Raw genomic sequence first — 21,197 nt, 5'->3', positions numbered from 1 at the left:
CCGCAACCTCATGGTTCCTGGTTGGATTTGTTTCCACTGAGCCACGATAGGAACTCCAGCATCTGCTATTTTCAAGTATGTTAAGTGTATGAAATACTAATAAGACACAATTCCTGCCATCAAAGATCTGGAAGTCGAGAGGAAGAGAGGAGGAGAGAGGAAATCAGAGAGAAAAAAAGAAAGAAGAGAGAGAGAAGAAGAGAAAGATGAGAAAAGAAAAAACTTTCTATGACTATTACATAGTAACTAACAGGAGGGCTTTTCAGCCCATACTTAATTCTTCTCTTCCTGTCCATTTTAGAGACTTTTGGAGACATCAATCTCACTCTCGGCTTGCTGAACAAAGAAGATAACATTAGCAAGGTAAGAAAAATAAAGAATCTCTTCCCCATTCACTTTTTCTAGTCCAGTTATTACACTTGATATATTTACTTCTTTGCCTTACCTTCCTCTTTGATCCCTGGTTTCTTAAGTGGCATTCGATTTTTTCAGAAAATGCAGTTTTAAGGGAAATCATTGTAATGCTTAAACAATGATGTTTGGCATTTGAGGGTTTAGAGAATCCAATTATAGAAGCTAGGAAAAGAATGCTCCCTTCCATAACCTTATACATGACATGAAAATAAAGGGGTGTCAGACTTACAACAATGTAGCTTAGAGCCTCGTCCTGTGTAATTTGAAGGTTGGCAGACATTTGGTCTTGTCTAAAACATATCAAGGACTTTTTGGTGTGGACCAAATATTTTATGCATATTTTGGACAGAATCAAATGTCTTGTAAGCAATTTCAGAGCTCCTATGAAAATCCCCGTAGATCTCCCCTATATCTGTAATGCTGTTTCACAATTAAAGAGGTATTTCTCTGAGATTTAAAGGCTTCCCTGGCTTCAACAGCATTTGTAAATAATAGTTCCCCTTCATTGAACACCTAGCTAGGGAATAGAGTGCTCCATGCTTTCTAAACACTAGTGTATTGTATTATATTCACTCCGCACAGCTATGAAGTAGATATCGATATTTATACCGGACGAACAAGAAATGTGAGGCCCAGAGAAGTTACATGACTTGCTAAGAACAGCAGGACTACATCCAAACACAAGCCAGTCTGACTCCAGAATACTGCTCCTACTCATTATTCCATGTAGCCTCCCTGTGAAGGGCAAGTCGTTCTGCGTATTAGAATCCCTTAGGCAAAGGGAGTTATTTTACACCCTATACATAGGCATAGTACCTCAAGCAGCAAGCCTGAGGCTCTGGGAAATTTTAGAACATCAGTCTCTCATCTTTCAAAGCCATGTGGCCACCTAAGACATTGAAAAGAGCCCTCACACACAGCTTCTGCTATAGCCATATAATTCCCAGAGGCTGCAGCGCTATGGAAAAGGACTCTACTTTCTCTACAAAGGCAGGAATGAAGCAAGGGCCTATAAATCCCCTTTAGGAAAAAGTTTCCTAATTTAGCAGCTTCTTTGGGAATCGCACTGTCTTCCTCAAGGCCACAGTCAATCCCTGGTGGTAAGAGCAGTAGTTAGGTTGATGGGCATTTCCATTGCCCTGAGTACCCTGCAACGCGGTCCCTGCCTTCAGTTAGATTTTGTCACAGAAATGTACTCAAGACAGTTTTCAGAATGAACTCTGCTTTCCGAAGTCTGCCTTTGACATCTAAAGATGCATCTTATGTCAAGGGCGCCCTAAGTAGGATATGTAAAATCCACTGTGTAGTAGACACATGTTACTTAGTGTATTGGTGTTATTCATCTGGACTTTATCCGACTCCTTTAGTTTGCCACTCAAATTTCTGTGTACAACCTTGTATGTTCACAGGAAGACATTTACGGTCATCTCACTTCCGTTATTCAGAATTCCGACATCTTGGATGATGCAATTGTCCAAAGACTGATTTTTTATGCTTCTAAGGACATGAGAGACAACAATGTAAGTTTGATCCTCAATGATGAGTCAGTGTCGGGGTCAGCAACATGTCTTTAAGTGACCAACTGCACCTATGCAGACATCCATAAGCTTTTTCTGCAGCACAGCCAGGACCACAGGTCACTTTTATTTGTTCTTCATGGCAACTTAAATACAGTTATAGCACCTATTATTTACTCCTTCTCAGATGAGGAAACTGAGGTAGAGCTAAGCAGGTCTTTAGAGGTAATATACAATCCACGTTTAGCTGAGGGAATTGATGCTTATAAAGACTTTTTCAATGTAACACAGCTATCTATTGGCAGAACAAAGAGCTAGAACCCAGATTTCCTGACTCTTGTATGAATTCTTATCTCTTCATGTGCCTACTTATCTGTGTATACTAGGCTTCATATCTGGAAAATTATTTGTAAAAAAAATAATTTGAGTCTTAAAGTTATTTCCTACCAGAAAGGAGTTTTACTTGTTTACCTGGGGCACAAACAATCTATGATTAATTTCAGTGTTTGAGATTTTCCTGGGCAACTTTAGTGATTCAAAGTTGGACTACAGTCCATGGAGAACCAATTTAACCTTTCACCTCAATAAAAGCCCAAAACATAAGAGGTAGGATGACCAGGGTCTCACCTTTGGTTGGCCCTGAATTCTGACTGTGTCTCAAAATGCTGCAAAGCAGCCTCAAGAGCAGGGTTTGGGTTTATCTCTCTGGATTTCCAACCTTGTCCAGATCTCAAGTAAGTAATTCATTCCACATTATATTGTGATGTCTTTGATGTTTTCTATGAGAATATTTCGTAATATCTTGCCCAGTACTTTTTACTTTCCTCAGCAAGAAAGTTAATCAAATTTACTGAATTCACCATTACCAAAAGCAGAAGTTCCTCCAAATATTTCCAATATCAAGGATAATTAGGTCAGGACTATATTAAAACCCCATTTTTCTTCCTCCATTTCCTTCAGTAATTCATATCACTTAAACATAAAACAGAATTTTTAGGTTCGTGGTACCTGATTAATTAGGAAGAAAACGTGTATGGCCTCAAGTTTATAAGAACCTTAGTAAAATCTCATTTTGAGGTGCTTTTGAATGACCTCTGCTTTCCCAGCCACTGACACCTAGAGTCTTCCACACTGGGGTTTGCAACAGCCTGTTCTCCCTCTATTGATAAGGTGAGGAATTTATACGTAATATGTAAACTATCTCCCCCTCTGCTAACTCCTGCCGCTTTTTGTCTAGCTGTTATTGTTATTTTCCTTTTTTTCCTCAGATCCTCAGGGAAATCAGAATGCTAGCAGGTGAGGTGCTGGTGTCTCTTGCTGCACATGATTTCAACTCGGTGATGTATGAAGTACAAAGTAACTTCAGGATCCTGGAGCTACCAAATGAATTCATCGTGCTTGCCCTGGCTGAACTGGCAACCAGCTACGGTATGGAGGGAATACTGTCACCCTGACTAATTGTCTAAACCCAAGTGGGAGCAAACAGAAGGAAGGAAAGGATCTCTTCCTTCTTCAGTACTAAAAAATAATGATGAGGGATTGGGGCCATTGTTTTTCAGCCCAGAGGAGCCTGCTGGCCAGTCATGAGTCTGTGCTGCTCTGAATTTGGCTGGACTTTCTCTCACCCTCATCTTCCCTTTCATCTGCCTTTGTGTTTGCAGAAGCACATTTTCCGTAAGCCATAGTCTGCAAACCACTAAACTCACACATAAAATAAAAGTTTCTTAGGATGTTTTTTCTATACCACTTTATTTAACAGATATTTATTGATCACCTATCACCTTTGGGACACAGGGAAGTTCTGGTGGGAGGGATGAACAGTAATAAAATGTTCCCACTGTAGCGAAATGGGATGGAGTTTGACCCCTGACCCAGCACAGTGCGTTAAAGGATCCAGCACTGCTGCAGCTGCAGCAAAAGTCACAACTCTGGCTTGGATCTGATCCCTCTCCCAGAAACTCCATATGTGCTCTTGGTACAGGTGGCCTATAGCAAGTATTTTACCTTAGACCAACCACGCTTTGGTTCTCTATCTACAACCTCGCATATAGAGGAGGAGGGATAGAGGAGAACCTCTTCCCACTGCACTTCATCTGCCTCCCCTACGGAGGGAGCTTTGACATGCTTGCTGATTTTTGGTTATGGCCACTCCCACATGGAAGTGGAAGGCATGTGGAATTTCCCAGACCAAGGATTGAATCCTACCTGTAGCTATGACCTATGCCAGATCTTTAAACCCACTGCACACACACACCCCCCCACAGGGATCAAACCTGTGCCTCCATAGCACCCTGACCTGCTGCAGTCAGATTCTTAACCCACTGCACCACGGTGGGAACTCCCAAAGTGCTTGCTGTTAATATGAAGAGATAACACCCTTCTTCTCTCGTGCCCCTTCCTGCAGTGTCTCAGAGCATCCCCTTCATGATGATGACCCTGCTCACCATGCAAACCATGCTCAGGCTGGCCGAGGAGGAGAGGATGAGGGGAGCTTTCTGTCTTGGTGGGTATCCCCTGCCGTTCCCTCTTCGTTACAACTGCACTATGGATGGAGCAAATGTCTTCTGTTTCCTTTTACTCCAGTCTCGTCCTTTCTGGTCATAGTAGCTACCGTTGCTTGAGTGCCTACCCCATGGAAGGGCCGCTGCAGGGAATGATCTCTGTCAATCCTCACAGCAATTCTGCAAGGGAAGTACTATAAGCCCATTTTACAGATGAGAAACTGAGGGTCACGGATGTTAAGTGACTTTCTCAAGGTGGGGACAGTCAGTGACGGAGAGGTGGCATTCAGGTCTATAGACCACCCAGTCCATATTCTTTCCACTATCCCACACCGCCCCCGTTTCTACCTCCTTCTTCAAGAGGCTCACACTTTCTCTACAGTAATTATGAGCTTTTACCAGCTCTTAGCCATAAGCTAAATTTTGGCATCTCTTTATAATGCCACATTGTAATAATGATAAGTAAACTATCTAATCAAGATACAAACAATCACAAAACCAAAGAAAATAGGTAAATCAGCTGTGGTCACAGAGTCTTCTACCCCCAAAGTGAAAGGCATCTACAGTAATCAATAGTCTATAGAGAAGAATATGACCTGGAAGTCCTGGGAAAAGCATTTACAGCACAGAGAGGGGCTTCTGGAGACCCAGCCTCTTACCTCCGAGCCACTGAGCCATCAGATGACTCTGTCCTTCACTCAACCTCAATTTCACCTCTAAGACAACAAACGAAGTGATTGCTAAGATCCCTTCCACCTCTGGCATCCCCAGCACTACTGTTTTATGATACTTTAAAGCCCATGCTGTCAGGAATGTCTTCTTTACCTATCAACCCAGTTCTTTCTTAACCTTCACAGTGACCCCATTAGGAAGATAACAGTTTCCATTCACATTACAAATGAGAAAATTGAGGCTTAGAAAAGTTCAACAGCTTGCCTGCAATCACAGCTACTATGTTCCAGAGACAAGATTTGAACTATGACAGTCTAACTCAAGGACTTGAACCACTATGCTAAAAGATTAGCCTTCTTTTCAACACTTTTTACTTTCCCTACTTACTATCACAACTAATATCATGTTCCTGCAAATAAAATAAACATCGTTGCCTCTAATAGCATTTTTACTTCCAATATTGATAACCAAGAAGGTAAAAGAGAATAAAATTAGAAATCATCGTGGGGGAGTTCCCATCGTGGCTCAGTGGTTAATGAACCTGACTAGTATTCATGAGGATGTGGGTTCGACCCCTGGCCTTGCTCTGTGGGTTAAGGATCTGGCGTTGCTGTAAGCTGTGGTGTAGGTTGCAGATACAGTTTGGATCCTGTGTTGCTGTGGCTGGGGTGTAGGCCGGCAGTTACAGCTCTGATTGGACCCCTAGCCTGGGAACTTCCATGTGCTGTGGGTGTAGCCCTAAAAAGACAAAAAGAAAAAAAAAGAAATCATCATGGTAATGAATAAGGGAATTCTCTGTGTGTAATTAAACTATCTAAGTGCTCTTTGGTCCTAAAGCAACTTTTGCCTGAGTGCCAGTAAAGAAAATGTATAAAGTTTAGTAGCCATCCATCCATCCATTTATCTGTGCCTTCAATCAATCACCAAATCAACAGACATCTTTGTTTCAGATACCACCAATAAACAAGACACCATCCCTCCTCACTGATTTATAGGCCAGTGCAAGACACATTCACACACACACAAAGATTTGGCAAAACATAACATGAGGTTATCAGACTTTGGAGGGAATGGGAATGAACCAATTAAAGACCAGCCGTAAAGCTAAGATACCCAGGATCTTTTCCTTAGTATGTACACATGACGTATCCTTGAGAGAGCAAACTACAATGTTTTTTACTTCCAAATGAAAAGGATAGCATGAGAAGCTGAAGGAAAAAAATTATATTATTTAATGCATTTGATGCAAATATATATGATACATATATAAATGATATTTTTATGAGCCCAAGTTTTTTAAATTTTATTACGGTAAAACAGACACATAGAAAAACATACAAATCAGAAGTATACAAGTTGATGAGTTGTCACAAACTAAACTTTCCATCTGACTATCACTCAGGTCAAGAAGTTGGACATTACTAATACCCTGGAAGCTCCCTTCATCAATCATCACTCTCTCCATCCTCTCCAAGAGTAATGACAATCCTGAATTCTAACATCATCGATTAGTTTTGCCTCTTGTGAGATCCATATATGTTGTTTCACAGACTTATAGTCCATTTTCATTTCTGAACACTACTACATGTCTATTCCACAATGTATGTTTCCACTCTACCTGTTGGCAAATATTTGGATCGGTTCTTGTTTGAGGCTATTACAAAGAAAAAGTGAATAGGAACATTCTTGTACAAGTTTTAGTGCCTATATGTACACACATCTAATGGCTGTATACCTCAGATTAGCATTTCTTGGTCGTAGATAATGCATATTCAGCTTTGGTTGAGTAATTCCAAAGAGCTTTCAAAAGTGTTTTTATCAATTCCTACTCTACCAGCAGAATGTAAAAATACCAGCTGCACCTTAGTCTGGTCTACCCTTGGCATTGACTGTCTGAAATTTTAGCAATTCCAGACGGTATGTTATAGTATCTCATTGTGGTTTTAATCTACATTTCTCTAAAATGGAGGAACACATTTTTATGTATGTACTTGGTACGGTCATAAAATTTTATAGAAACTATTACACATTTGCTAATTATCAGCACACTCTTCTCCAATTATTTTATGGTCCTTCCCATCTTGATATCTCTCTCATTCTGTGGTTGTTTTGGAAATGCAGCCCTTGAGAAGTTCAGCAAAGCCATTTACAAGTACGTCAACCACTGGAGAGACTTCCCATATCCCAGATTGGATGCCAACCGGCTCTCTGACAAGATCTTCATGCTGTTCCGCTACATCATGGACAAGTGGGCCCCCACGACCTCGCCCACGCAGGTGAGTGGGGTTCAGCATGTCTCAAGTTAGCTCTCCCTGCATGTTGGTTGAGCTTCCTCTTCTCTTTTTGACATGATAATTAACCTTGGTTCATTTGGAGAGCCATGTGTTGTATTTTATCAGACTTATTAAATTTTTTTGTTTTTCCTGCTTCAAATCCCAATGTACTCATTATTTCAACTAATACTTATTGATTCCCCATGGCATGCCAGATATCATTCCACAAGCTGGGGATACAGCAGAGATGAAGTACAGCCCAATCCCCAGTCTCATGGAACTGACATGCCAATGTGTGGAGAGAACAACAAATATCTAAAATGAGCAAAATATGCCATACATCATAACCTATATTTGGGCTGAGTCACTGATTAGGAAAAGCACCAGTACATAGAAATTTCCTGTATCCGTGAATATTACAATGAATTAAAATCACATCTAAAGAATGACTTGGCAGCTTCAAAATAGTGTAGTGCCTTTTAAAGAATAGATTACAAAGTGCATTCACATATATAATCCCATCCTTATCTTGCTTAATTGCTATAATTTTTTAAAGTAGGCTAAATTGTATCCTATTTGGGTCTCTTTATTGCTGTATTATAAAAGATGTAGCACTTAGCTATCTTCTCTAGTTCAGTTTCTTTTCTATACTTTGAGCTATTAAAGCATTTCTTTTTTAACATTCTGGGATAGTTAAGTCATTAGCAAACATGAAACTTTTAAAATATCCTGTAGAAGTCTTTTCTTCCAGCCACTTGAAAAACAAAATGCAATGCAAATTTGCTGACTGCTCTCCTAGCTTCCCACAGGAAGAGTAACAAGAAGGTACACAAAGTAATAAGGCGCACATGGAGAGAAGCACTTAACTCCTGGTGAGCACTGGAAAGGCCATGACATTGGAATTGAGCTTGCAACCCATGAAGTCATTTAGTGCTGGGGAGATGCAGTCCCTAAAGAGGGGACAAAACCCACTGAAGCATAGACTGAAGATGGGATAATATGACATTCGCGGGAATCCCATGGGAGAAGGATAAGGGGGAAGGAAAAGGAGGATATAAAGAGGCAGAAATAAAAGAAACCAAAAAGATGGTTCAGCCATACAATAAAGAGCCTTGAATGCTACATAGGACTTTATTTTTTTTTTTAAGAAGTAAGAAATCTTGGAAGGGTTTAAGCAAGAAGAATGATATCTTAGAAACTAAGAAAGATATGATTTGCAAGAAACAAAGACAGATCTACAGAATCCATTGCTGGGGTGCTCAAGCAAGAAAAATCTTGAAATTTGCATGGAAATGTGGTAGAAGAACCTTCCAGCTGGCACACAGTATGGAGTATAATAAATGGTTATTATTATTAACCACAAGTTGTGAGGTGGCAAAATTTAGCTAATAGAAAAAAAGAATGTAATATTATGTAGATAAAGCAGAATATGGAACTATAGATTAAAGAATGGGGTCAATTTTCTGGCCACCCTTGCAGCATGCAGAAGTTCCCAAGCCAGGGCTCAAACCGTACCACAACAGTGACCCAAGCCACAGCACGGACAATGACAGATCCTTAATCCATTGAGCCACCAGGGAACTCCATTAGGAAATTAAAATACATAGAAAAAAAGATGGAAAGGCTGAGTCAAATTAAAAAAAAGCATTAAAAATACACCAAACTGTAATTATCTATTTACAGTGGGCATTAGGTTTTCACTATATTTTCTGCTTCATCCTAATTTTTGTGATTTCTAAATTCTTATCATCAGTATATATTGCATTTATATTTTGTACTTGTTCATTTTTCATGTCAATGGAAGCCAGTTTATAGTGGATTGAGAAGTAAATGGGACTTGGGAATGGAGATCTAAAAGGCAGGCCACTCCTTCAAAAAGCTTGGAAACGAAAGAAAAATAGAAATGGATGAGAATAATAGTGGGGGAGTTCCCGTCGTGGCGCAGTGGTTAACGAATCCGACTAGGAACCATGAGGTTGCGGGTTCGGTCCCTGCCCTTGCTCAGTGGGTTAACGATCCGGCGTTGCCGTGAGCTGTGGTGTAGGTTGCAGACGCGGCTCGGATCCCGCGTTGCTGTGGCTCTGGCGTAGGCCGGTGGCTACAGCTCCGATTGGACCCCTAGCCTGGGAACCTCCATATGCCGCGGAAGCGGCCCAAGAAATGGCAAAAAAAAGACAAAAAAAAAAAAAAAAAAAAAAGAATAATAGTGGGGTCAAAGTGATATGGAGTCAAAGAATTTTTTAATATAAGGAAAGTTTTAAATTTGTTAATATGCTGAAAGGAAATGACCTATTAGAGAGAGATTAAAGAAATAGAAGAGCAGGGCAAATATTGAAATGAGTATTAACATAGATACAGATGTAGATATAAACACAAATATAAATATAACTCTGCTTCATACAATGATCTTAACCTAAATGTTTTTTGAAGAAACCTTTCTCAATTGAAAGCAGTGAGGAAAGTTTTTTGGTTTTTTTTTTTTTTTTTTTTTTTTGGAGGTGGGGGTAACCCTGGTATAATCCTGAGAAATGTACAAAAAGCGTGATGAAGCATTAGAAACAGTGTTTGTGTGCTGCCTCTGCAGACTTTGGCCATCGTGAAGGCTCATGGCCCCACAGTGAGCCTACTGCTCCATCGGGAAGACCTCTGTGAATACGCCCTGGGCCAGGTCCCCTGGCTCCTGAAGCAGTATAAAGACAAAGAGATTGATTTCCACGTCACTCAGGTAAGAGCCACACCCTAAAGAAACTGATTCTGACTCAGATAGTTGAGGAGCAGTTCTCCTGGAGGACCTAAGGGACTTAAACCCCTGTTTGGGCAGCTAAACTTAAATACCTCTTGGGGAATTACAAGGTAGAGAAGAGATGGGCATAGCTGGACGGTGGCCACTCAGAAAGGGATTTCCTCTGTTCAAGCTGCTGGGGCGCTGGATAAGGTAGAGGGGCTGAAACTCCTAAAGGAAACCGGTAACAAGGGGAAGATTATGGGTTTGTTCTCCTTACAAAACATAATTTCTTTGCCTTCTACATCTTGTGCTGCTGCTTCATGGGCAGGTTCCAACTAACCTTCGAGAGCTTTCCTTCCAGAGTCTAAGACAAATATTGACCGCAGCGGTCCTTTACAACATTATCCTTCCAAAAGCCTTGAAGAAAACCATCTTTATCAATTTACTCCAGCAGGTAAGAAGACCATGCTGTCAAATCTGATTGTTTCATTTTCACCAGGTTTCTGTTTTTAATATCTACCACCTGATTTTTTCCTTCTCATCCAGGTGTGCAGAGTTCCAGAACCTCCAGTGAAAGAAAATGAAATCGAAGCTTCAAGCTGTTTCCTCATTCTAGGTAGGACCCAGCGTCCAGAGGGTTTTTAATTAAAATGTCTCCAAGTGATAACAACAACAAGGATGAAGTGTCTACAAATTGTCACATTCGTTCCTTTCACACATATACACAAAATATTTCTTCAACTCGAAGCATTCTGTGTCTTTCCCTATTTTTTTTTTTTTTTTTTTTTTTGTCTTTTGTCTTTTTGTTGTTGTTGTTGTTGCTATTTCTTGGGCCGCTCCCGCGGCATATGGAGGTTCCCAGGCTAGGGGTCGAATCGGAGCTACAGCCACCGGCCTACGCCAGAGCCACAGCAAGGCGGGATCCGAGCCGCGTCTGCAACCTACACCACAGCTCACGGCAACGCCGGATCGTTAACCCACTGAGCAAGGGCAGGGACCGAACCCGCAACCTCATGGTTCCTAGTCGGATTCGTTAACCACGGCGCCACGACGGGAACTCCTTTCCCTATTCTTTCTGTTCCCAAAAGAAGTTCATAGGTAGGGTGACAAATCATCGTGGTCTGCCTGGGACTAAAGGACTTCCAGGGAAATAGAACTCTCAGTTCTAAAACCCAAAAAGTTCCAGGCATATTTGGGATATTAATCCCTTACCAGATATACGGTTGGCAAATATTTTTCCCAATTCCATATATTGCCTTTTCATTTTGTTGATAGTTTCCTTTTCTGAGCAGGAGCTTTTTGGTTTGATGTAGTCCCACTTGTTTATTTTTGCTTTTGTTGCCTCTGCTTTTGGCATCAAATTAAATAAAATCATTGCCAAGATCAATGTCAAGGAATTTACTCCCTATGTTTGCTTCGACAAGTTTTACAGTTTTAGGTCTTGTGCTCAAGTCTTAAATACATTTTGACTGAATTTTTGTGTATGGTGTCAGGTAGGAATCCAATTTTGGGCTTTTGTATGCAGCTATCCAGTTTCCCCAGCATTACTTATTGAAGAGTTTATTCTTTCCTCATTATATATTCTTGGTTCCTTTGTTGAAAATTAATTGACCATATGCATGGGTTTATTTCCAGTCAAACCAGTACAAGCTGGTAACCCTAAGTCTAGGAAATGCTTTTTTCTTGGTATTTGAGATTATTTGAAACTCCCTCAATTCAAAGTCACCCTTTTTTTTCTTCTTTGTTGTCTCTTGGCATATATTCCTTGTCTCTGTCTCCCTCCTTCACTTCCTCCCTTTGCTTCTTGCTTTCGCATCACAGTCCCACCCATCACCTAGTTAGGATGCCTGACACAGGTTACAGCAGAAGAACCGAGGTCCAAGGGTTCTGGCACAGTCCCTCAGGTTGAGGGGCAAAAGCAATCGTATGTCCCCATTTCCACCTTCCCCCTTCGCCAAATATGTCATTTCCACTACTTCACTGCATACCTTTCTAGTGGGGTCTGGTTCTCTCCTAACTGACCCTTCCCTTCCTGTACTTTCCACTGTTCTACGTCCTAGCCTAATTAACATTTTCACTTTATCTCTGATGTGCCCAACCCAAACCACCCAGACCTCTCTTCACTCTTCTCTGCTTCCTCCACCCCTCCAAGTCTCCAGCTGCACAGCGGTTGAAACATCACTTTGGTCTCTGCCTCCATGTTCACAAGCTGTCCCTCTGTGTCTCTGTGTCTTCTATCCTTTTCTTATAAAGATACCAGCCGTATTGAATCCAGATGACCTCATCTTCACTCAATTTCATCTACAAAGAACCTAATTTCCAAATAAGGTTATAATCACATGTATGAACAGGAGTGGGCCTTGCTCTCTTAGTGACCAAACTACTTAATTAACTTTATGATGCTAAAGAAGCACAGACGTAATGAAATCTGATAACCAACTGGAAAGTGACTGACAATCCTCATGGAATTATTCTCTTCCCATTCACAAGTATTTTACCTGAGGTGAAAATGAATTCGTATGACTCCAGTATTTCTTAAACCCATAGCGCGGTCCAGCCCTGCAGACCTGATGGAATTTTTTGATGAACAAATGAGAAGTAATAATGAAGCCATTCGAGTGGGAATCTTGTCTTTGTTAAGATCGGCTGTCAGTGACGAGGGTAAGCAATCAAGAGGAAGCCAGAGTGGTTTATTTTGTACCAAGAAGCAAACCAAAGCCTCTGCATTCTCCAATTCTATCCTATGTCTTTGGGATGTTTAGAAAAAATCATATTCAATATCTACTTCTTTTAAATAGGCATTCCAGTTACCTCTCTTCTTTCATGATATTTATGGATGCACCTAGTAGATGAGTAGAATATTTCAGAATTGAGTCTAGAATTTAAAAGAGCTAGTGGAATTCCCTGGTGGCTCAGTAGGTTAAGGATCTGTTTTGTCACTGCTGCTAGCTCAGGTCACTGCTGTGGCACAGGTGGATCCCTGGCCTGGGGACTTCCACATGCTGAGGCTAGGGTAAATAAATAAATGAATAAAAGAGCAAACTGGCTAAGCAGCTCAATAAACAGAAGGTGAGTAGGAAGAATGTACAATATTCTAAAAATTAGTACACTTAGAAAAGAGTAGAATTTAATAAATTTTCATAGTTTATTAATTCCAGAAGGCACATACTTTCACAATATCAGAATGCATCTTATAACTGATAGCATCTTTAATTATCATCAGCCTGTAGTTTTTCACTTTTTGTGCAATAATGCCTCATAAAACTGATATCTTAGATTTGGTAAAATATGATCATTCATTTTTACACTGCAGTATAATAGTTTTTTTGATTCAATTTGTCCTGAGATTTATTGAAGAATTGGCATAAGAAACATGAAATAGTTTACAGAATTTAAAGCTGATCCATTAGGCATGATGTATTGAATCCACTTAAGAATCTGACAGTTTAAACACAATGAAACGAAATGTGATATAGAACAAAAATGCCATCAACATCTTTAAAGAGCTGGAAAAGGAGAAGGAACAACATAAAATGTTTAAGGACCAGAGATGTTGCAATTATATACCATAACTCTAATGGGTTTTCAACAGTCCTGGACCACACTGTGTTCTGACTGCCTTGCAATTTCTTACCCTGTCTTTCAGAGCCCAAGTTGAGAGAGCACATCACTTCAATTGAAAAAACAGTCAAAGTCGTCCTGGGTGACCTCAGTATTAAAGTAAGAGAATTAAGAGTTCCCTGGCGGCTCAGTGGGCTAAGGATCCAATGTTGTCACTGCTGTGGCAAAGGTTTGATCCCTGGCCTGGGCAAAAATAAATAAGTAAATAAAGTAAGGGAATTAATAGAGGCTTTTATTTGGATAATGATAGTTTTAGGAGTAAATGAAATGGTTTTGACTGTTTAAGGGTCTACTTGTGAGACTGCTTTAGAAAGAGTTTGGGGATCAGTTCTACTTTTAAAAGAACTCCATCTTTCCCCAAAAGATAAACTCTATCAAAGCAAAGGTCCAAAGCACCTTCAGTTTAAGGGCTTCTCAGTGGAGGAGAAAAAAAGATTTCTGCCCAGAACATCATTGTACCATGCTCTTCAAATAGTTTAAAAATTAACTGTTAATTATAAAGATAATATCTCTTCCTCCAAGAAATAATAACCCCTGAACATTTTCCTGCTGGAAAATAGAGACATCCTATTTTCCAATCAGGGAGCAAGCACCTAGAGCAAAGTGAACATATTAGTTTACTCAATATCTCCTGATCACTTGATTAAATTATTCCACATCATAAAAGACCTAGAATTTACAATGGAATAACTTTTTAAATTAGCAATTGTACTATTTGTATGAAAATCATATTTTGCTTGTATCAAAGCCACCAAAGCCAGAGTTCCTGTAATGGCTCAGTGGTAACAAACCTGACTAGTATGCATGAGGGCTTGGGTTCGAGCCCTGGCCCCACTCAGTGGGTTAAGGATACAGCATTGCTGTGAGCTGTGGTGCAGGTCACAGACATGGCTTGAGTCCTGCATGGCTGTGGCTGTGGCATAGGCCAGCTATTGTAGCTCTGATTCGGTCCCTAGCCTGGGAACTTCCATATGCCACAGTTGAGGCCCTAAAAAGACAAAAAAAAAAAAAAAAAAAAAAAGCCAAAGCCAATGAAGAGCAGAAAACTCCCCAAAGAGGCTTTGGTCACCAGAAACTATGCTTTAAATAACCAAAGCTGTGCAATAAAAAACAATGGAAGGATTATATACAAAAAGCCTGACCTAGTAACTGGCCAGGCCAATCCAAGAATTGCTAGGATTTAAGGCAGAATAAAAGAGAACAGAAACGTTAAGGAAGGCCAGCTCCTCAGGCAAAAATAGAAGATGTATCTTTCTCCTCACTTAGGGAAATTACTGAGTGCCTGTGTTCTAATTGTTAATTGCCACCTTGTAGCCCTGCCTCCCTGTTCAAAATTATTGTTTTCTTCCCAGGCTCCATTAAAAGACCCATTCTCTAAGGAATTTGCTCTGAGCTTTCTATCCTCCAGGGAAGCAATCCAATAAACTAATTGAAGCCAAATCATGAGAAACTTGTAACACTAGTTCCTAATCCTTTATTCAATCTATAAAGCCAGACATATTTCAGAATTCATGATTTTTTCAGATTTCAGAAAAGCATTATTCTAATGGTAGCCCACAATCAAACCTATTAATATTTCTTCAAAAAATATATGAATATTCACACTACATAGAGTAAGACTATGAATAGCTTTAGAACAGTTCAGTTTGGGTTTTGTCACCAATGAATGGGCATCAAATTTAAGAAACAAAATCCCAGTTTTCAGAGTTGTTTGGAGTTTGGATTTGGGGATAAGGAATTATGAAACTTTATCTCAATGTGCTATCTTTCACTGAGGACTTTTAAAGCAAGGCAGTGTTTTAGCCCAAAGTTACTAATATTTCACAATATATAGTAATAAAGAATAGGAACTAGGAGAGAAAGATTTTGATTGAAGAGAGCTTTGCCATTGACCCTTAAAACCTATGGATCACCTCCTGCTCCATCTATAGAGTAATATTTCCTTTATACTCATTCTTGGAAAAGACCCCATTGAAACAGTCCATGAAAGCTGACGAATAGGAGAATCTAAATTTCCATCCTGCCTAACAGAGTAAAATGTCGTCAATGCATTTTCCTTACTCTAGGTGAGGAATTCCACTCTCCTCCTCATCCAGACCATGTGTGAAAGATGCTACATTGAAGCCCGGGAAGGCTGGCCACTCATTGACTACATCTTCTCCCAGTTTGCGATGTCCAACAAGAATCTGGTATGAAGAGGGTGTGCCATTTTGAGTTCTGCCCTGGAATAAGTGCAGTTGGCTCAACTGGATTATTTTGTTTTATTTTTCTTCTTATTTATGTATGTATGTATTTATTTATTTTCTTTTTAGGGGCACACTTGCAGCATATGGAAGTTCCCAGGTTAGGGACCAAATCAGAGCTACAGTTGCCAGCCTGTGCCACAGCCACGGCCACACTGGATCCTTAACCCACTGAGCAAGGCCAGGGATCAAACCAGCATCCTTGTAGATACTAGTCGAGTTTGTTACCATTGAGCCACAAGGGGAATCCATTTAAAACTGGATTTTTAAAAAAATATCTGTGGTTCAATTCAATAACTGATTTAGAAGTTATATTTGTCTTATCACTCTTATTCATAAAATTTTTCAGCTTCTAATGTTCGCAGTTCCCTTTCACCAATAGATACCACTTCTGAACAATAAACCAAGCTAGCTTAAATCACATTTCTTCCTAAAGAGGAGGCAGTCTGGCCTCGAAGGCTTGGGGGTGGTTTGAAGAGGGGCAGAGAAAGTGAATTATTTCTAGAAAACAAAAGACATCCATACCTGTTATACTGAATCAGTAGCCTGCAAAGCTTGTACCATGATCTCACTGACCTTATCAAAGTTCATTGCAAATGAAATTCCAGTCCACTCCACCAGGAGGCAGTGTCTTCAGCAATCTTTGCCCCAGAGAAAATAAGGGAAGGTCTGAGGGAAAAAGGGAGCCTTGGCAGGGTTCACGGATCCTCATAGTGTTGGCTTTTCTGCTTTAGCCAGGGGTGCTTTTTCTAACCCATTTCTCCAAGGAACACTTTAAAACAGGGATTAGGTCCTGGAGACTAAGATCACTGGATTCCACAAGCCCATTAAATTGAGTGCTATTTTCTCCACTCCAGACTCTGAGAACATATCCAAGCACAGTCAGAGGGGCCCAACAGCAGGGATTATTAACAAGTCGGCTGTTTCATTTTTCTTAAAGGAGAAACCAATAAAACCTAATTCTGAGGAGCATGAAATGGGAGAGAAATCTGTCCGAGAAACAAGCCTGGAGGTTTTAAAAACCCTGGATCCACTGGTCATTGGAATGCCTCAGGTAAGGCATCTTTTATCACCCCTCATAGGTACTTTAATCTCCTCTCTGAAGTTCTGTCCACTTAGGAGGAAAGACGCGAGCTTGCACTCCATGTGGCATCAGTTTTGTGATGCTCTGTCTAGAAGAAGTATGTTGGGATGATCAATGCCAGCACATAGAAGGTCCTCAAAAACAGGTGTTCATTACTTAATGTCTTCTATCTGGACATCAAGTGGCAGATTATAAGCATCTTCATACATTATTTCTCTTCTTCCCCTGACTGACTTAGACATATTGTCAAGGAGTAAGCGGCGGCACTAATGCAATGAATACTAACCTTTCCCTATTCATCTGGGAAGATGTTAAAAGCACACATTCTCAGGCCTCATTCAAGACCTAATACAACCTCAACTTCAGGGAAAGGGGCTTGGAATCTGCATTTTCCTTTAGCAAAACAACCTGGGAATGGATTTAGTGGCCAGAAATACATGGTACAGCCAGTATACAATCAACAAACCAATTTAAGTGGATCAGAGAGAGGCGCTATCTGGGATGGTATTATAGGGGATGGTGTTTGGATTATCTGGGATATTTATGTAAGATACAGGTTTTAAGGCTACTTGCCAGACCTAAATGAATCGGCATATCTAGGCATGAGGCCCATGAATCTGAATGCAAATAAATTCTAAGATTTCTGATGCATATTAAAATATGGGAAATTCTGATCTAGCAGTAAATAATGAAAAAGTAGTCAAGGGCCAGACTCCAAAAGGTCTGATATGGCAAATTCCTACTTGTCCTTGATGAGACACTGAAATTTTAAGCACGGGCTAAACACTGTATTAGTTTTTATTGCAGTATAGTTGATCGACAATGTTGTATTAATTTCTGCTGTACAGCAAAGTGATTCAGTTGTATGTATATATACTTTCTTTTTTATATTTTTTTCCATTGTAGTTTATCTGAGGATATTGGATACAGTTCCCTGTGCTTTACAGTAGGACCTTGTTTTTTAACCATTCTATATAAAATATTTTGCATCTGCTAACCCTAAACTGCCAATCCTTCCCCCCATCACTCCTCCCCCTTGGCAACCACAAGTCTCTTCTCTATGTCTATGAGTGTTTCTGTTTCATAGATAGGTCCGTTTGTGTCATATTTTAGATTCCACATACAAGTGATATCATGTAGTATCTGTCTTTCTCTTTCTGACTTACTTCACTGAGTAGGATATCTCTAGGTCCATCCATGTTGCTGTGTATGGCATGATTTCATTCTTTTTAGTAGTATTCCATTGAGTGTATGTACCACGTCTTCTTTATCCATTCATCTGTCCATGGCCATTTAGGCTGTCTCCATGTCTTGCCTATTGTGAATAATGCTGCTATGAAAATAGGCATTCAGGTATATTTTTGAATTATAGTTTTGTCTGGATATATGCTCAGAAGGAATTGTGGAATCATACAGTAGCTCATTTTTTGTTTTTGAAGGAACCTCCGTACTGTTCTCTACAGTGGCCTCACCAACTTACATTCTCACCAACAGTGTAGGAGGGTTGCCTTTTCTCCACCCTCTCTCCAGCATTTATTGTTTGCACACTTTTAAAGTCTGGTCATTCTGACTGGTATGAGGTGGTACCTCATTGTAATTTTGATTTGCCTTTCTCTAATAGTTATTGTTGTTGAGCATCTTTTCACATGGCTGTTGGCTATCTGGTCTGTTTATCTTCTTTAAAGAAACGTCTGTTAACATCTTCTGCCCGCTTTTTTGATTGGGTTGCTTGATTTTTTGCTGTTGAGTTGTATAAGCAGTTTGTATATTTTGGAAATTAATCCCTTGTAGGTCACTTCATTTGCAAGTATTTTCTCCCATTCCATAGGGTCTTTTTTGTTTGTTTGTTTGTTTGTTTATGATTTCCTTTGCTGCACAAAATGTTGTGTGATTAGGTCCTATTTGTTTATTTTTGTTTTTATTTCCATTGCCTTGGGAAACTGACCAAAGAAAACATGCACATGAGTTATGTCAGAGAAGGTTTTGAAGGGCTAAAAATGTTAAATGATAACTGTAGGAAATCAGTGGGTTGACATAAAGAGCAGACTAAGCACTAAGAGACTATATATAAGATCAGATGAGACTCATAGGAATGGGAGCCTGGTTATAATAGTAGGAAGGAAAATATAGAATGGCATAGGAAATCTTACCGTGAAAAAAAAGGACTGGGCTAGGTGATTAAATAGATGACAAGACAAAGGAAAGGGTCCACACTGACACTTAGGTTTCTATTAGGACGTGAACCACACTGGAGTTTTCGGGGGCACACAAAATATGCTGACTACAGAAACTAGGTGCTCAGTTCAAGAGCAAGAAGATCAGCACCGGAAGCACAGAGGGTCACAGCAGCCCATTCGCTAGCCATTCCCAATCATTCTCACTTGGGATAGTTCCCCTTCAATCTTGGAGTTTGAAGAAACACACGGGGCAGTTTTGGTTGTCACAGTGACAAGGGGCTCATGGTACTTGACGAGTAGAGCCAGCACTGCTGCAGTGACCCACAGGAAAGAATTGTCCTGTCCCAAATTCCAGCAACAATCCCATGGAAAAACATCACCCAGCACTCACTGCAACTAGCACCCAAAATTGGAGGTGCTGTGCAAAGGCTGCATTTTATGATTTCATTTTGATTTGGCCTGAAGAACAGAATAATAAGAGGATAGAGAAAGTTTTCCAAATTAGAGGGAAACACACATTGAAGACCAAGGAGGAATAATGGAAAAGGATAAGCAATCCTTATAAGCAAACATCTTGCTTTGTTTCCCACAGGTGCTATGGCCAAGAATCCTGACTTTTGTGGTCCCTGAGGAATATACAGGAACTTTGCAATACCTGTTTAATATCATCAGAATTCTGTTTATGGCAGAGGAGAGGAAGAAGAAGAATGCCAAGGAGTCAACAGCACTTGTGATCTCTACAGGAGCTGGTTTGTATATTCCAAAACAAAGCAAAACATTTCTCTTATGAGAGGCTCGCTTTCAGAAAGGCTACAGGGCTTTGCTTGTCTACCCAACCCCTGTCTGAGTTTTTCTAGCTTCCACAGCAATAATGAAAATTGCTTTCTCTTTCTAGTGAAACTTCCTTCACCACAACAGCTACTGGCCAGACTTCTGGTAAGTGGAGTTATGAAAAATCAATGTGGGATAAATTTAAGCCACTATAGATAATTGTTTCAAATTAATAATAATAATTACATATATATTCCAAAAGAAACACTGAAATGGCATAATAAATGTTCTGCTATACTAATGATACTCATGAAGATTTATTATTGGCAAAGTTATCTTTTCACTCAGAAATGTTGTTAAACTTTGTTTATGATTTTTAAATAAGCGTAGACTGAATCTGACCCATAAGAACCATTCAAACAAATTCCACATCTGTTGTTTAGATTGATCTTTCTCCTTGGCCACGTAGGTGTCATTTACTCAAGCATTATTCCCACATGCCACAGTGGTAAAAGAAAAGGGAGGTGAGCCTTTTAAATATCCTTGAGTTGATTAGCATTTTCTCTTCCATCCTCCAGGTAATATCTATGCTTGCCAGTTTAGGGAATTTATGTGGAGCTGGTGCCATAGGACTCTTGAAGATATTGCCTGAGATAATTCACCCCAATTTGGTAGAGCTGTGGAATACACGCATACCTGAGCTCCTGCAGCCTCTGGAAGGTACACGGGGCTGGGATCAGGTCTTTATCCAAGGAGGCAGGAACACAAAGAAACAAGGCACCACTCCTGTGTCATAAACCATTATTGTTCATTTTAAGCAATAAAAACAATGAGTTTGGTATGCAAGGTAGACAGCTGTATTTTTTTTCCTGGACTCTTTATGTTCTATTTCTCTACCAAATACACTACAAATGGACCTAGTTGGTTCTATACCTAGCAGGAATGTTTATTTTGCTCTAGTTTTATTTTTTCTTATATTTAGAGAAGCTCTCTTTTGGCATTGTTCCAAAAATTTACTATTCATTCATTCTAGAATACTAAAATACGGTCATTCGGTAGTTACTCTTGAAATTGGCAAAAAGTCTGGATTTTATTGTGGATTGAAGCCCTCTGTCCAGTTGACTGTCAAATATAAATTTCCAACATAGTAAATTAGTCTGAAATAACTATCCTGTGTAGGGAGAAAGCTTGAAGTGGAA

The 21,197-nt window shown here is 39.9% G+C and overlaps 1 protein-coding gene across 2 annotated transcripts in view; it reads left to right on the top strand.

Annotated features, from left to right (window-relative positions):
* Positions 1 to 21,197, top strand: part of MROH2B (maestro heat like repeat family member 2B) — a 65,064-nt gene that overhangs the window by 1,657 nt on the left and 42,210 nt on the right. For both annotated transcript variants that reach the window (XM_085002169.1, XM_085002168.1), the window contains 15 exons: positions 302 to 363; positions 1,824 to 1,934; positions 3,200 to 3,359; positions 4,336 to 4,434; positions 7,226 to 7,380; positions 9,962 to 10,102; positions 10,464 to 10,556; positions 10,649 to 10,718; positions 12,650 to 12,763; positions 13,749 to 13,822; positions 15,790 to 15,912; positions 16,907 to 17,020; positions 19,820 to 19,976; positions 20,123 to 20,163; positions 20,577 to 20,718. In XM_085002169.1, the coding sequence (XP_084858295.1) occupies positions 302 to 363; positions 1,824 to 1,934; positions 3,200 to 3,359; positions 4,336 to 4,434; positions 7,226 to 7,380; positions 9,962 to 10,102; positions 10,464 to 10,556; positions 10,649 to 10,718; positions 12,650 to 12,763; positions 13,749 to 13,822; positions 15,790 to 15,912; positions 16,907 to 17,020; positions 19,820 to 19,976; positions 20,123 to 20,163; positions 20,577 to 20,718 (1,656 nt within the window). The remainder of the gene's footprint in view (positions 1 to 301; positions 364 to 1,823; positions 1,935 to 3,199; positions 3,360 to 4,335; positions 4,435 to 7,225; positions 7,381 to 9,961; positions 10,103 to 10,463; positions 10,557 to 10,648; positions 10,719 to 12,649; positions 12,764 to 13,748; positions 13,823 to 15,789; positions 15,913 to 16,906; positions 17,021 to 19,819; positions 19,977 to 20,122; positions 20,164 to 20,576; positions 20,719 to 21,197) is intronic.

The sequence above is a fragment of the Sus scrofa genome, chromosome 16 (genome assembly GCF_054392235.1).
Source record: "Sus scrofa isolate SSC_HxYL_T2T_F1_AM1 chromosome 16, Sscrofa_HxYL_maternal_Yorkshire_Landrace_v2.0, whole genome shotgun sequence".
NCBI lineage: Eukaryota > Metazoa > Chordata > Mammalia > Artiodactyla > Suidae > Sus > Sus scrofa.
The sequence above is the reverse complement of the archived record's forward strand: the minus strand, read 5'-3'. Positions and strand labels throughout refer to the sequence as shown.